The sequence below is a fragment of the Tiliqua scincoides genome, chromosome 2, assembly GCF_035046505.1.
Source record: "Tiliqua scincoides isolate rTilSci1 chromosome 2, rTilSci1.hap2, whole genome shotgun sequence".
Taxonomy (NCBI): domain Eukaryota; kingdom Metazoa; phylum Chordata; class Lepidosauria; order Squamata; family Scincidae; genus Tiliqua; species Tiliqua scincoides.
Window position 1 is genome coordinate 156,614,774 of NC_089822.1, and position 17,390 is coordinate 156,632,163.

Genomic DNA, 17,390 nt, shown 5'->3' on the forward strand with positions numbered 1-17,390 from the left:
TGCAGCTATGCAAACAGGACAATCTGCTAAATTGTGGCCCATTTCAGCCCCAAGGACAGACCAGGTTCCACCAATTTCCACCATTGTATTAGATGGTGTTGCATGGTGGTAACTCTGATTCTAATATCTGGTCAAAGTTCTGAGTCAGACTGTGACATCTAGCAAATCTAGAGTTAAGCCACAGATTTTGACTGGTGTTTGACCCAAAGGTCAAAAAGTGCAAGCTGTACAAGACTAATGGGAGAAGCAGCTAGTGGGCTAGACTCTGTTAATCTTGACCGTACTCAGCTGTGATGTGCTGGTGATCTGGCTCCTTTCTTCAGACCCTCTGGCTTAGTCAGTGACGGGTCAGACTTGCACTCTGCCCTACAATGCAACCACCTTGTCAAAGAGGATTTAATGTGTTGTTTCACAAAATGGAAGAGTCATTACCACAGGCTCCACCGGAGATTATCTGAGCAGGGACCTGGTTAGAGATAAAAATAACATTAGTTATTAGAATGACCATTAGTGACAGCCATCTCTAACTCACATCTCCTGACTGGTATTTCAACCTGCCATCTTTGCAGCACCTGATGACATTTGGCTTCTTGCTTAGGGATGAGTTTGGCAGTTCTCCTAGATGTGTCAAGAATATGTGTCATGGGCTGAGCCATTAATTGTGTTCTGCCCTCCAGAGAATTAATTCTTCCAGTGGCACTGGCTTTTTCAGCAGCTAGAAAGATGATCCATCCTTGATGGTGGAGTGGAGGAGCTCACACACACCCACCCACACACACACTCCTCTTGCTTTCCTTAATGCCTAGATCTGTTGTGCTCTTAATTCTCCTAAGAGCTTTCCAGAAGACGTCTGCAGGAAAAAGACCAACTCTTGTCCTTTTTATTTTCACAGATGTTGTCTGTTCACTACGCTAACTGAACTTTGTACTTTATCTGAAAGAAGACCTCGTCTAGAGTGGTACTTATGGTCTTCTGGTTATGCTTCATGCATTGAGCAACCATGGACCCAAAGGAGAAGTATCAGGTAGGCATCCTGATCGTGTCTGTCTTGTGGTAATCCTTAGAGAGTCTGTAGAGATGTTTGAAAATGGTGTTACTTATTTTACTCAGATGTAAGCCTATTGTGTTTAGTCAGACTCGGGTTATCCTATCATTCACCAGAAGTAAACCACTCTATGGGATGTACTTCAGGTTGACTTTGGTCACAGGGAAACAAGAGGTTAAGTGTTCTTTTTCATCAGACCAGCGTTAGTGAGAATCTGTTGAGCCTTGCTAGGCTTTCTTTCAGGAACAACCAGGCTCCAGCCCTAGGTGTGTTTTTTTTTCTTATTTGCCACATCTAGCTAATTGTACACGTGCAGTCTTGCATGCTGAGCAGCATAACAATAACACATTAAATTATCAAGAGTTTGTCAGGATATCATTTTTTAACGTTTGTCAGTTTTGGAAGTACTTTATAAATGTGTCAGAGTCATGGAGGGTCGAAAGTTCTGGATTGTGCCCTCGGAGCTGCAGCTGGTATTGCCCATCTGACAAACTTATAAGCCTTGTTTTGTGCACCTGCTCCAGAAATTCAGGCTGTGTCTTCTTCTCTAAGATGCTTCTGAAATTCTGGCATCCCAGGTAGTTTTTTTGTTTGCCTTTGTGGTTGGGCTGATCCTGGGCAGTATATTGTCTAAATCAGGGGTGCTCAAAACGTCGCTCGCAATCGACCGGTCGATCGCGAGGCAACAGTGAGTCGATCGCGCGCTGGGCGGGGCTGAGGGGGCTGCCTGGCTGCGGCGTCAGCGCAGGTGGGGGCGCTCAGGGCCGCTGTGGCCGGTCCCAGGCGGCGGGGCGGCCCCTGACGGCGGGCGGCTGTGGGGGGAGGACGGGAAGCCCCGCCTGAGCCAAGGCATGCCCCTGGGCGGCAGGGGGGCGGTGCTCCCTGTCTCGTTGGCGGGTGACGTGTCGGTGATTGGCCAGCGGCAGGCCGGGAAGGCGGCGCACAGCGCGCTCGGGCCTGCTGGGGAGGCCCCTGCTCGGGCCGTGCTGACCGCTGCTGTGCACGCCCACAGGTGCGGAGGCCGGGAAGGTGGCGCGGGGCCGAGGAGGGGCCTCCCCTGTTGATCCCCTGCTGCCGCCCCAGGGGAGACTCCTGCTTGCTGGGCTCCTGCCTGCCTCCCTCCCTCCCCGGCCCGATCGTGGCTCCAGGTGGCGGAGAGACCGATGAGTGGCTCTGTGGGGGGCTGGGGCCATGGGGGGCAGCGCCGCATCCCTGTCTGCCCGACTTGGGGCTGGGAAGGAATGCGAGGCATCCGCTTTGTTCCCACGTGCAAGAGTGGAGGAGGCAGTGGGGGGAGGACCTGAAGGGGGGCTGGGGGGGAAGAGGAGGGGGCTTCTCCCCCCACTGAGGGGGGCTCTTTCCCCCACCTCCCCCTGCCTCGACTTTGGGGGCGATCAGCCGCCTTTCTCCCTCCGGATCGTCCCCCAAGTTGGCTAACTTTCTCTCCCCTTCCCAGCCCAGCTTCTTCCCAGCCCTCCCAGCTTCTCCCCAGGTGACTCTAGCTGGCTGGAGGAGAGGCAGGGCACGGCCCTTCCTGCAGAGGAAATGCCTTCTCGGGAAGCTGCTGGGAAAGGGGGCAAGGTGGAGGGTGCAAGTCCTCATGAGCAAGGGCAGCAGCCGCCGCCTGGGACTTCCTGACTCCCGAGTAGACCGCTTGGGTTTGGGCCATTTGGAGTGGGTTTTTAAGGGGTGGATGCTTGGAAAGCCTGGAGCACACTGGAACTTACAATCCTAGGCATGCCTACTCAGAAGTAAGTCCCATTGTGTCCCAATGGGGCTTACTCCCAGGGAAGTGTGGATAGGATTGCTGCCTTAGGGAACAATCCTATGCAGGTCTACTCAGAAGTAAGTCCTATTTTGTTCAATGGAACTTGCTCTCAGGGAAGTGTGGTTAGGATTGCAACCTTAGTTTTCAGTCTTGAAAATGGGCATAAGAGTGTTGGATCTCACAAAGTTGAACTTTAGTTCAGAAGGGAAATGTCATCTGCTCTGGACCTTTCCCCATAAATTTTAAGTTTCCACTGTTTTTTTTCCCTTTTCTTTGCTGGCAGGGCTTTAATGGCTTACAAAAGGTAGAAATTCATCAGGTGTGTCTTCCCTTATTGGATTCACATCCATGTCAACAAAAGCTGCATTTGTTGAATTTTGGCCTGTTCAGATCTTAAAAGTCCAGGCAGCCCAAAGGGGAGGGGAAAATTTCAACCCTAAGATTGGGTCAGTGTGAAACATGGATGTCATTGTGGTGATAGTGTTTGAATGGGTGCATGACTTGGAAGGAGGGCATGATATTTTCTGTATTCTGCAGGATGAATGATGCGTAGACTTTTGTGGTCAGGTCTGGCTATCTATATGTTATGATGGTGTGAACATTGTAAAAAAACTCTGGTAGATCTCCAGGCCTTGCTGGGTTTCAAAGTAGCTCTCAAGCCAAAAAAGTGTGAGCACCTCTGGTCTAAATCAAAAGTCAGGTTTCTCAGAGTCATGACCAATCTTTAACTTTGCAGTAGGAGACCCATTTAACCCACCTTTTTGCTTCTCTGGCAACCAGGCTCAAAGGTGGTCAACTATATAAGATGAGCTTTGAAATTTCAAAAAGTTGCATCCTGCCTTTTGAGCCTTCTGTAGATACATGGTTGTCACATATTTGCAAGCATTCAACTAGAAACATCCTTTGTAATTTATTCTTTTCAGCTTTCAGGAATTGGGTAAGCTAGAAAGATAGGATCCAGGAACAAGGCTGCATTCTAGGGGACTAGTGTGACTAGGGGACAGTTCACACATGCAGTGGAGTCATGGAATTTCCTGCATGTGTCATTGAGCGAACAGGAGGTACATTTCCCTGCAAATGCTGATTGCTGTAATTGTGACTGTTAATTTTGGAAGAGGGACTGTTATAGGAATGACAGCACATGACAGGAATGTGTATACTTAGGTTCACTCACTAATTCAAGCTCATGTGAATGCAGGGAAGTATGAGCTGAAGGATGTTGGTATATAGCAAGAGTGTCCAAACTTCTTGGCAGTAGGGCCACATCATTTCTCTGACACTGAATCAGGAGCTGAGAAAAAAGCATTTACATTTAAAATTTGAATAAATTTACACAAATGAGTATATTAGAGATGGAACTTTTGGAACAAATGAAGATCTCGCAATAGCTCAAGGCCTATAAAAGGCCTTGTGCAAAGCAAGGCTGGTCTTTCCTTTGCTGCCGCTGCTGCTTAACAGACATGAAACAGCAAGCAGTGGAGGGAGCCTTTTCAGCCACACTAGACGCTGTTCCAGAACCACTTTTCAGAGCACGATACCATAGTCTTCCGAGACTGAAGGATCCCAATGATGGAGGGAGCCCTCGGCCCGCAGCTTATGTAAGAGGTTGAACAGTTGGCCCTCGCACTGAGAGCAGTTGTGTTGGGCCAGCATGGGCTCCAACAAGTGTCTGGTGGGCCAGAGATAAATTGAAGACTGGGAGCTTCCTGCGGGCCGGATTGGGGGTCACTGAGGGCTGCAAATGGCCCCTGGGCTGGGGTTTGCACCCCTGGTATATAGGAAGTTGCTGCTGCTGTGGAGCCAATCGCACTGTGCAACATAATCCAGCAAGAAGCTATAAGGGGAAAATGGGGATATGAGAAAGAGTTGATTAAGTGAGCGGAATGAATGTGTGAGCAAATTCAAACTTTCATTTCAGATATCTTTGAGATATATTAGTTGCAAAGAAAGAACATGAGGAATGAACTGCCTTTCGATGCTAGGAATCTGGAGGTCACAGAGGCATGTCTAAGCCTGCATTTAGGAGTAAACTGTCCTGTTTGTGCTGTCTTCATGGCTTTTAACCTGCATCATTTCAGAGATATTAGCTTACCTGGAATGGAGGTAGAAAACGGGAGTTACAAAATTTTCCCTCTTAACTTTCCTTCCGCTGGGCTAAACGTTCCCAAAACTGCACCTTTAGGACCATGGGCCTGTTTTGTATGGATTGAGACCCCCAGTTTCTAGGGTTGTTGTTGCAAGGCCTGGGCTGTCTCTGTGGCTAGCAACATAAAGGTGAGACATCCTCTTATTAGATGAATCTGCTTGATCTAAGTTCCAATCCTATCCAACTTTTCGGCACCAGTGCAGCCGCAATGCAGCCTGTATTTAAGGGAACAAACATTCTCTTATCTTGAGAAGGCCTCCATGACTGGTCCCCCACAAGAGGATGCAGCACACATCCTGTTGGCACAGCTGCACCAGCACTGGAAAGTTGGATAGGATTGGGCCCCTAGTTGGGTGTTAAACTCGAGACAAGTGCATAGCCACATGAAGAGATTCACTTTTTTCAGACAGTGAATACAGAATAATTAGCATTTTACTTTACATTCCACAACACTTTAAAAAACACACAAAAAACCAATCTACACCTAAATTGTGGTACAAGCCTCTTCGACGGTTTGTAAGGTTATACAGATGGCCAAACTGCCCCAAATGTCTGGGAGCTTTTCCTGAGATAATTGTGTGGGTTCAGGATCTGCTCCATATGTAAAAACAAGTTCTTTATAACGTGCGAATGGAATACACACAGCTGCGTGGTCTTTATTTGTGGTCTTGGGGGATGGGAGCATGCCAATAGTGCAGTATCTCTGTTTGGATAATAGATACATTCTGCAGTTCTTGTGTCCTACTGACCCACCAGTAATGGATGCTACATGCCATTAAATAATATTGGCTAATAATGTCTCTGTGACCCACTTTGGTATTGATTAGTATGACACATGCAGCAATTACAGCTTCTTATAGCAATGTTTTCATGACCTTGGTCAGTGATGCTGTTGTCTTGGAACAACTGAAGTACAGAAACCCATTTTGTGCTATTGCAGGCCACTCTCTCTTCCCTTTTTTGGAGTAAGCATCCTTTAGAAGTCCTCTGTGGTGTTAACTTGGGTTTTCAGTATTATTGTTACTGTTCTGTTATTTCTATTCACAAATAAAGGGGGGGGGGAAGGTTTTCAGTAGCAATTTTCATGAAGTGGTGCTCAAAAGACTGCCCTGTATGGTATATTATGTGGCAATATGTTTCCTGCAGCAAGTATGTTGGATGAATGAATGAATGACAAGTTTGTGTTCTTTAAACACTCAAGTGCACATACATGGGAGTGCTGATTGAGCCATGGCTCCCCAGTGTGCGCACATGGATGTTGAAGGAGAACTGTCTGTCCCTAAAGTGCAATTGCTTTTAGCATGTTATTGAGCTTGGTTGTGGCAAGTAACCTGGGCTGGCTTGTTGCTTACAATTACTTATTAAAACAATGTAAAATTGGCAGTGTCACTGGCCAATATCCCGGTCCCTTAAGGTGTCCTACTGACAACTCAATACTGTGCTTTCATTCACATTTTGGCCAAAATGGATTTGTACTATTCCATGAAAATAACTAGCTGTCAACCCTTGGAACAGGTGCAGATGACAGGCTGCCTGCTCCTGACTACTGCTAAGGAACCAGGAGGAGACTGTGGTATCCTTCACTCCCCCTATCCTTTCTTCAGTGGCCTTGGCTGTGGTTGGTTGTCATCCCTGCACTGAAGCTGACCATGGTTCTCTCTTATGAGGACTTGAAACTAGGTGTGTGTGGGGGTGTGTGTGTGTGTGTGTGTGTGTGTGTGAGAGAGAGAGAGAGAGAGAGAGAGAGATGCAGCCTACTGACTTCTGACCCTCTTCATTGTGCTCTTAGTTGCCATCTGTTCTTGATTGCCATCCACCTACTGTGTTAATCCAAAGCTGGCTCCTTGCTTATTTTCTTCTACTCTCTTGCTTGGTGTGCTCTCGGATTTCCTATTGCCTTGCCTTGGTCCTCTGTACTCATTCTGAGCTCCTCATTAGGTATACAGAAGTTGTTTTAGGCCTATAGTTCTCATTGTAGTGATAAACCTATGTCTGGGCTGCAGGAGGTGGCCTTTATGACTGGATTATCTTCCATGCAAACCAAAAAGGAAAGTGCCTGAACATTACAGTGGGGAGAAGGGATCTAACCTAGTCTTCTCCCTCTCATGCTAGTTTTCAATGTGCAAGTAACCCTTTGATATGGGAAGTGTTCCTTCATATGAGCTTCCTGTTGAAATGATACTGGTCAGGCACAGGTTTACCACTTCAGTGAGAACTAGGCCTGATTAGCTGTGGTTTCTGCTCCCACCTGATGCAGAGAGAGATTGGGGGGGGGATCTGCTCCTCCTCCAACATTTCAAATTTAGAATTCATCATGACTATTCATTACTATACGTCACCAAGTATATTTTGAAGAAAGCTAGCAAAAAATGTTTTAAGGGTTGACTAGGTTTGGGAATAAAATATTGTGCAGGGTAAATTGTTGGGACTCAAGAACCTTGCTCTGCATGGCTGCATTGTAAGACTCCCAAGGGATTTGTTCTCTAGTTTATTTGATTCACAAAGTTCCATTTTCAACAATGGCTGAGAGTAAACGCTTTTCAGATGTGGTTTGGCCTGGCATCCATTTCTGGCAAAAAACCAGGCATTACAGAACATGAGAGCAAACATCCAAAAAGGTCACTCAGAAATCTTTGAAATTCAGCGTAACAGGCTAGTAATCTTTGCTGATTTTCCCCTCCTATTTTCTCTCATGGTTTTTTTTTCTCTTCCATTGTTTTGAAATTAATCCACTGTTGGCAATGAGAGCCTGAACCGTCTTTCTGGGGTATGCAAAGTGAGTGCAAAGTAGTTAGCAAGACCTGTTGTGCTGATCTTCCTTTCTTCTAGTTTTGTTGCAAGGTCAAAAGCAAACGCAGTAGGCAAGAGTGGTGATCGTCTGCAAGCTCTATTTCGTTGCCAGCAACGGGCTTCTCAGGGACTCCTGTCCAAAGCGAAGAGAGCCATGTGGGAACTCTCAGAGCCCTCAGAGAGAGCAATTTTCTAGTGTGAGCCTGTCACTTATATTTGATTCTGGCTCCTTTGTTTGAGGAGTCTTACACTTCTCATTGGCTGGTGTGTGACATCAGAGATGGGGGCTTTCTCAGGGTTGGCCACCGATAACTTTACAAGCATTTGATTGGTTGGTTTCAAGTTACAGATTCCAAAAAAGGCAAAAACATACATTGAGACATGTAGAATTTAAAGATTCCATCAACCACTAAGTGGCACTGTTTACTCATTTATTGGCCTTTGGTCTGTCTTTGTTCTTATTTCTGCTACTGGTTTGACCTTGGTTGAGCCACCAGTGCTATTTTTCTAAATTCCTTTCTCTCTGGTCCCATCAAACACTGTGGGCTTTCTGCCAACCTGTTTAAACTAAGCCCTTTGGTCTTTCCCTCTATTCCATGTGTGATTCTCTATATGTGACCTGTTACTGTGATGTATAGTGGTATAAACATATTGCTGTGGGAGGGTGTAGGAGTTTCTAGCAGAGTGAAAAACAAACAGCAGCGCAGCAGAAACTTGAGGCTAATGTCCAAGGCAGTCCCTCAGGAGGCTTTGTAAAGTGCAAAGAGGCACTCGACGCGAAAAGCTGGGTTCCATCACCAAGGTATATTATATACAAAGGATATTTACCATAACATGGTCGAACATACAGCAACATACATATGGCTTCTCGATTCCTATGTCTCCCCCCACAGACAGACAGAGAGCATTTGTCTGCAGGCTTGTTTTATGCACAAGGCACGCCCACAATCAGGTGCACAGAGTTAGCAATCAGTAACAGCTGCTATTTGCTACATGCTACAGACAGGCTATTCAAACATAGTGCCTGTCACATTTCCTCCTGTGCACAGGACCTGAGTGATTTCCTGGGTTCAGACCTCAACACATATATTTAATACAAGACAGACTAACCTCTTATTGTAAAAAGGATTTTAAGAGACCTTTCTCATTCATTTTAACTAAATCCAGCTCCTTCTGTCAGCTTAGAGGCTCTCATGATGTTTTGCTGATCAGGGGACTTTCCCATAGATGTTATCTCTGTTATCTTCTGTCTAGCTGGTGTTTGCAGGTGTCTGTATCTCAGAAAATGCTATTTTAATTAGCAACAGATAAACTGTCCTTTCTATCTAATGTTGCTAGTTTTCCTCATTAAAATGTTTCTAACCTGTGTATAACCTTTACTTTTCTTGCTTCTTGGTGCCAAGAGATAAAACTTTTCCCAATTAATTGTTGCAAGTGCACTCTGCTTCCTGGCTACTCCCTATTTGTTATCCAAATCTCTCTTTGTGTTGTAACTCCCTAGTTCCAATTAAAAGTATCAGGCAGGACCTTGAGTCTACAGAGGAGATACAGAGTTAGGAATGCTTTTGCCTAAGATAAGAGTCTTATCTGTGAGGAGTAACTTTATACCACATTCCAAAGTCTCCTTGTTAGACTCTTTTAATTAACTTTTGCTAGACATCTGCCTCTCAAGGTTACATTTTCAGACTTGTGGCTTTAAGCCTTTTAGTAGCTTTTTCACCTTTCTGTGTATTTTATGCTTTGATCAAACTATTCTAACAGCTAAAATTCACTTTAAACTACCGTATATTGCTACTAACATTAATTTACACTTTTAAGCAATAACTATTAAAATATTGAAGAATGCATGCAAACATTGGCACTTTGTTCTCATTTGCCATACTAGCAATTGAGCTTGAGATGGAAATTCCAGCTTCATACTCCCTTTTCATAAAGCATTCACCTTATCTAATGCTTTGGCAGTTTGCCAAGAGACATTCCTTGAGACTAATTTAACAGACTGTCTGCTGTTTGCAGTTTCAGACTTCTTCAGACAAATGTAGTGGATGTCATATGTTTTAAGCATCATTTTCTCATTAAGCTGCTAAACTAATGTGTTTGTGAGCATGCTAAGCATATAAACACTTTTCCCTATTTCCTAAACATATAAACTAATAATTTTTTTTAAACTAATTTAGCTATAAACACCCATAACATAGCATAAACATTTGCTTTCATGGCCTTGTCTCAGTTTAAGTGAGATGAGAATTTAGTTTCTGCCCTTATGCTTGTATGACTATTTGTATTTTCTCAGGGTCTTTCAGGGATGTCTGCTTTTCAAGAGGGAGCATTGACCTCACTAATGTGTTGTGGGGAATCCAAATGAAATTATCTTGGCTAATACCACCATTTGGAGAAGCCACATTGAAACACTAATATTGAAATACTGGGGTAGTATTCTCCACAACAAACTCCATCGCTGTATTTCTGAGTTTTGTGAGCAGGTGATCCTAGGGTTGCATCAGTGCCATGGTTGACTCATGTTTCAGATGGGCAACACAGGTGTGTGTTTCTACCACCCAATACCTTTGCCTTTTCCAGCTTTGTATCTCTTGTTAGGAGACTGTGCACTCCTGCTCTTTGGTGCTTGAATGCACGTGCCCCACAACATGTGGTAAAAACTTTCTCATGCAGTGCTTCTCAAACTTTTAGCACTGGGACCCACTTTTTAGAATGAGAATCTGTCAGGATCCACTGGAAGTGATGTCATGACTGGCAGTGACATCATCAAGCAGGAAATTTTGAACAATCCTAGGCTGCAATCCTATCCACACTTACCCCAGAGTAAGTCCCATTTACTATCATTGCTAAAAGAATAAACATAGTAGCCTGTTAAAAGTACAAATGTGCAACATTTCCCCAAATGCAGTCACATACCAAGGCAGCATCAAGCCCAATACCATATGTACTCACCTATAAGTTGAAAAATTCATGCCTAAAAATTGAGCCTAAACACTTGGGTTGACTTATACACTGGTCAATACAATAAATAAAGCAGAAGCCTCTGGGAGCTTCTGGGAAGCTGAGCAACTGTCTGGTGAAGTGGGAGGAGGGACTGGGCTGAGAAACAGCACACATGGGTGGAGAAAAAGGGAGAATTTTTATTAGTAATTACAGCATTCAGAGGCAGTGGTTTTAGCTTCTTCTCCAGATAGGAAGTGAAGTGAAGGCACTTATGGAAATTATAGTCTATATGAGGGTTGCAGCGATGGAAGTATAGCACTTACTTCTCACAAAGCCTCCTTGCAACTCCCTCAAGCACCTTTAACTCCCATCCAGTTTGGAGAGGAAGATAAAATTCTTCCTTTTTTCCCCCTTTTTGCTGCTGCCTCAGAACATTCCTGGCAAGTCATTTTCAAAGAATTTTACACCCCCCCTCCCAAGTTTAGGGATCTTTTTTTTAAAACACTAGGATGCAATCCTCATTTCCATTTGAAACTAAGTCCCAGGCTACTATTCAGTGCACCATTGCTTAAGAATAATGCCCATGGAAAGCAATAGGGCTACTTCTGAGTAAACTGGGTTGCAACCTCTGCTAACTGAGTAAGAGGCACTTTTTCAAGTGGGTGCTCCTCTTTTTTTAGCAGGGGGAGAGTAACTGGCCCTCCTCACCCCAGCAGTGTTTTTTCTAGTGGCTGTCTGCTGGTGTTCTTTTGCATCTTTTTAGATTGTGAGCCCTTTTGGGACAGGGAGCCATTAGTTATTTGATTTTTCTCTGTAAACCGCTTTGTGAACTTTTTGTTGAAAAGCGGTATATAAATACTGTTAATAATAATAATAACTATGTGTTGCTCTGTTTGCTCCTGCTCATTCCTTGTTGCTTGTCTCTCTGCTGTGAACCGAATTGCACACTCCCAGTTGTGTGTTATAAATTGTATGTTATATGTAGAGCCAGCCTCTGGCTTCACACACCAGGCACCTTACAGAAGGATTTGATTAATGGTTCTACTGGTATGTTGTTTACAGTGTGCTTACTCTGATAGTGTTTACAAAAAGGTGGTGAAGACCAGAATTAAAAAAGTTAAGGAATAAAATGTATCTTGGGATCTTTTACTAAATTTTTAATATATTAGAGACTGTACAGTTCTCAGCCTGTACAGGGGGCTGGGGATAAGAATAGGCCCTCAGTTTGGCTGTACTTGTCATAAGAGGTGACCAAACAGCTACCGGGTAGATGGGACTCGTCAGCCTGGGAAGGCAGCTCATCTGAGAGAAGGAAAACTCTGATCCCAAACCTCCACTGCCTTGTGGCTACATCCAGTTATGGAAAAGGCTTCAGGAGTCAACCTCGAGGCAAAATCCGGAGCCGGAGTCCCTGAGGCAGTTCATGGCTGAACACAGTCACGTTCTAGCAACTCCTGCAACGCCACTGGAACCAACCATATTGGTCTCTGCCTTTCCATTGGACCATTTCAGCGACATGGAGAGGGGGGATTTGCTGCATGGGTAACAGCCTATCCTCCATACCTACGTTACCCAGGCTTCGCGCACTGGAGAGGACACTCTGTTCCAGAACCACCATTCAGAGCGTGACACCATAGTCTTCCGAGACTGAAGGATGCCAACAACAACAGTTCTTAGGGTAACAATTACTGGAAGGTTATTTTTCAGGATCTGGCCTCGGGTAAAATCAAAAGAACTATAGTCAGACACCCCCTCAGTTTAACCCCTGACTTATCTGAGGGTCATAGAAACTTCCATGATTTTTTGGCTCAATACCTGCCCTCGACTTATCCATGAGATCAGCTTATGGGTTAGTGTCTGCGGTATATTAAGAATGAAATATTGAAATGAATGGGGACTTACCTGACATTGATTTGTGACCCACCTAGTGGGTCCGACCTACAGTTTGAGAAACACTGTTCTAATGGATGACCACCTCTGCTCTCTCCTATTATATGGATGGTAACATAGCACCACCAGGGGTGCATTAAGAGATTTGCATTATCCCTGTTGTTTTCACTGGTTGGAAAGGTCCTTTTGCGTGTAGGCATTGGGACAGATGGACCCATTTGCACTTTGTTCCCCTCTGAGCACCCCACCACACAATCTAGCTTGTACTGAACTGAGTTGTGTCAGCTGCATAGCTTTGCTTGCTTACTTCAGGGGTGTCCAAAGTTTTTGGCAAGAGGGCCACATCAGCTCTCTGACACTGTGTCGGGGGCCGGGGGAAAAAAAGAATTAATTTACATTTAAAATTTGAATAAATTTACATAAGTTTACATAAATGAATATATTAAAGATGAACTTATATGAATGAATGAAGGTCTTGCAATAGCTCAATGCCTATAAAAGGCCTTGCACAAAGCAAGGCTGGCCTTTCCTTTGCTGCCGCTGCTGCATCACAGATGTGAAAGAGCAAGCAGTGGAGGGAACTCTCATCCCACAGCTCACACGAGAGGTCAAACAGTTGCCCTCACGCTGAAAGAAGTATCACTGGGCAGTGCGGGCTTCAACAAATCTCCAGAGGGCCAGAGGCTCACTAGAGACTGGGGACTCCCTGAGGGCCGCATTGAGAGGCCTCGAGGGCCACAAGTGGCCCCCGGGCCGGGGTTTGGGCACCCCTGGCTTACTTCATTGTTCTTTGCCCTACAGTTCAGCTCTAGTCACCTTGCACTTGACTAGTCACTCCCAATTTCATGCACTGTACTGCTTTCCCCAACCTTATTGTGCTTATTTTGCAGGCTCACCTAAATGCCTGCTGAGGAAAGTCACTTTTGTGTGAAGGTAACTTAGGAGAATATTTGCTGTAATGCACTTAGCAGGAGCACATACTTCAGTCATGAACAGATGTAAAGCAATATAAGGATTTGCCTCATGTTTGAGTTCATGCCTTATTTGTTTGATTTGCAATGTGAACATAAGAACAGCCCCACTGGATCAGGCCATAGGCCCATCTAGTCCAGCTTCCTGTATCTCACAGCGGCCCACCAAATGCCCCAGGGAGCACACCAGATAACAAGAGACCTCATCCTGGTGCCCTCCCTTGCATCTGGCATTCTGACTTAGCATCTGGCTTTCTGACATTTGCTTGTACCTAATGTGTGCTGCTTGCAGTGTGAGGAGAGATGAGTTAAACTCTCCAGACAGCCCTTCTTCCCATCCTTTCATCTCTTATTTTTATCATTGTCCTGTCCAGTTCAGATAGCTGCCACTTGAGAACTATCAGCCTGACTTTCTTCTTCTGAACTTGCATCTCTCATCCCCCCTTGCTGTTTTTTTGTTTTTCTAGTATCCTCACAATCCCAGAGTGCTTTTTGTATTGTGAAGTGATTATCCTGCATGATGTTTGCTAGTAACTGAAGTCATAGTCCTTGACTTTTTAAGTCAGGTGAGGGTCGTCAAATCTCGGAGGAACTTCTGTTAAGCTGACTTTCAAAAGAGAGTTGAAAATGCTTGTGGTCTCTGAAATAAAGCTGCTCTGTACTGTGAAGCAAAAGATGTTCTTTTCTGAGAACGTCCTGTGACTTTACAGTCTAAGGTGCCAGCAAGACAGTAGGAGCAAAAAAAAAAAAAGACTGATAGCATAGAAAGTCCACCTGCTGAATGGGGTGTGTGTGTGTGTGTGTGTGTGTGTGTGTGTGTTATGAAAGATTCCCAGTTCTGATTCCTGGAGTCTTATTTCCCTTGGTGGTATCCCAGTTACAGTAGGTAGCTCTGTTTTATTTGCCCAATTACTCACGAACAACTGTGTTCAGGAAAGGGGGATGGCGAAGGGGGAGAACGCGTCTGCTGTGCAAGACACTTTGTTCCTTTGTGCAGTTAAAGAGTGTGTCGTCTAGGAAACACAATGCCCTGGAGAAAGATGCTGTCTCTCTTTCCTTTTCCTCCCCTTCCTTCCCTGCCAAGTTCTTTCTTGCAACCAGCACTACAGATGCTCTGATTTTCTTGAACTTTGCCCTTAGAGTCTTATGTGCGGAAACATTCATTTCGGAAATGGTGGTGGATTTTTGACCATGTTACTGATCTAGAAGCTCTGAACCATTCTACCTTTCACAATGCCTGTATTAAGAGGAGCTGCCTGACATGAAGTCAGGACTTTTGTTCATCTGGCACTGTATTGTCCTTCCTGGCCAGCAGGGTCCCAACTATATCCAAGCAGAGAGATTTTCTTATCCTGCTATCGGATTTTAAGTCCTTTGAACCAGTGATGCAAAAACTGAACTTGGGATTTTATGTAAGCAGAGCATGTGCTCTGTCATGGACCGATCTTTCCAGTTTGTGTAGAGTTTCCCCATTCTCAGTTATGGACCCCTCATTTTTACCCCTTTTCCTGCTACTGCTTATGTTGCACAGGTTCACCTGTGAGTTGCTGTTGTTAATGGTCATGGTTAGCTTGACAAATGGAAGGAGGTAAAATGTCCTTGGTCTTCTCATCTGCGTGACTACAATGGTCCAGAGCAGGGCTGTCCAAACTTTTTGGCAGGAGGGCCACATCATCTCTCTTACACTGTAGTGGTGGCCAGGAATAAAATTTGAATAAATTTACATAAATGAATATATTAGAGATGGAACTTATATGAATGAATGAATGGTCTTGCAATAGCACAAGGCCTATAAAAGACCTTGCACAAAATAAGACAGGTGTTTCCTTCACTGCTGCTACTGCATCACAGATGTCAAACAGCAAGCAGCCCTTGTTGCACAGCTCACATGAGAGGTCAAACAGCCACCCTCACGCTGAGAGCAGTTGTGTCGGGCCAGCATGGGCTCCAGCAAATCTCTGGAGGGCCAGAGGCTCATTGGAGACCTGGGGCTCCCCGCGGGTCAGATTGGGAGTCCCTGAGGGCCGCAAGTGGCCCCCGCGCCAGGGTTTGGGCACCCTTGGTCCAGAGCAGGGGTGTCCAAACATTTTGGCAGGAGGGCCACATCATCTCTCTGACACTGTGTCAGGGGCTGGGTCAGGAAAGAGAGAATTCATTTACAATTTAAAATTTGAATAAATTTACATAAATGAATATATTAGAGAGGAAACTTGTACGAATGAATGAAGGTTTTGGAATAGCTCAAGGCTTATAAAAGGCCTTGCACAAAGCAAGGCCAGCCTTTCCTTCACTACCACTGCTGCATCACAGACATGAAACAGCAAGTAGTGGAGGGAGACCTCGTCCCACAACTCAGATGAGAGGTTGAACAGTTGTCCTCATGCTGAGAGCAGTTGCGTTGGGCCAGCACAGGCTCCAGCAAGTCTAAGGAGGGCCAGAGGCTCATTGGAGACTGGGGGCTCCCTGAGGGCCTGATTGGGAGCCTCCGAGGGCCGCAAGTGGCCCCCGGGCCGGGGTTTGGGCACCCCTAGTCCAGAGCATGGAAGGCTATGCAGTATTTTTCATGATTAACTGGGGTTGAATGCTTATTGATGTGAAGTGAAAGAATAGTTAAGACATAGCTAATTGGCTTGGTTTAAGAAGTCATAAAGTGGTATTGTGTTTTCTGATTAGTTAAAAAAAGTCTAAAATGTGTTGTTTGCTGTGGGTGATTGATATGGAAAATTATGTTATAGGAAAAGATCTTTTAAAAAAATTGTCCATTGGAGGTGATTTGAAAGCCTCTACTAGGATGGGCCACCTTCCCTTACAGTGTTCAGTTCACCAACAAGGGTGGGTTTGTTTGCTGGGAAATAACTATATCTCTGAGCAACAGAAGGATCTGAGCTGCCCCATGATAGTGCAATGCTGATTTGAGGAGGAGGTTCTCATGTGTGTATTCTTTTGGACTCCTCTGAGGCTGCTTCTGATTGTGAATTTTGGTTAGGAGTGAATCCTTGGGATATGATTGAGAATCCCCACTTTCATTGCTGGATTTGGGACACAGCTCTTCTAGAATGTGGTGGCTCAGAAGCACTTGGAGGTGAAAGTAAGCAGAGAAAATTTGGCAGAGGAGGGAAGGGATCTTCTTGAGGAGGAAACTATCTTAGGCTGTCACTGTTCAGATCTACAGGAGGGTTGGAGAGGGTCTTTGGGGAGGCGCTGTAGCTCAATGGTAGAGTGTTGATTCAGTCTTTGGCATGGGGAAGATAGCTACCTGAGGCTGAGCTACCTGATGGCTACCTGAGCTGCTGCCAGCCAGAGTAGATAATATTGGGCTAGATAGACCAATGACCATATGTGGTGTAAGGCAGTTTGGAGTGTTCATATGTACGCTGATGCATGTTCTCTGAGGCCTTGGGAGTGGGCTATCTGTGTCCTTCTAGGTCACTTTTTCCACTCAACTCTTCCCACATTCCTCTATCTAAAAATTCAACCCTGGAAAACAGCAGAAAGCTTTTGCTGCTTTTCTTCAGATGAGCAGAAGCAGTGCAGACAGCCGATTGGATAATTGCATGATTTTTCCTACAGACATGCAGATCGTTTGGCAGGAAACATTGTCCTAGAGCTTGAGGGAAAAGCTTTTCATTCCGTAGATGGCTGCCTAAGCCCATTTGTGCAAATTGCTTGTTTAGAGCACTGTTTTAAATCAAGGACAGTTAAGATGGCCTTGTCATACCCTTTACAAGTGGTTTTTGGACTGGATTAATGTCTTGGACCTTAATATCAACAGAAGTTAACATGCCCCCAAGCAGAGACGATGCTAAAACGTGCTGCAGGGATGTAGGTGCATTGCTT

At 45.1% G+C, this 17,390-nt stretch overlaps 1 protein-coding gene across 1 annotated transcript in view; it reads left to right on the forward strand.

Moving 5' to 3' along the window:
- TMEM94 (transmembrane protein 94) overlaps nucleotides 1-17,390 on the forward strand; it is an 85,690-nt gene that overhangs the window by 9,714 nt on the left and 58,586 nt on the right. Inside the window, exon 2 of the mRNA XM_066617314.1 lies at nucleotides 893-1,024. Coding sequence (XP_066473411.1) covers nucleotides 1,001-1,024 — 24 coding nt within the window. The 5' untranslated portion in view covers nucleotides 893-1,000. The remainder of the gene's footprint in view (nucleotides 1-892; nucleotides 1,025-17,390) is intronic.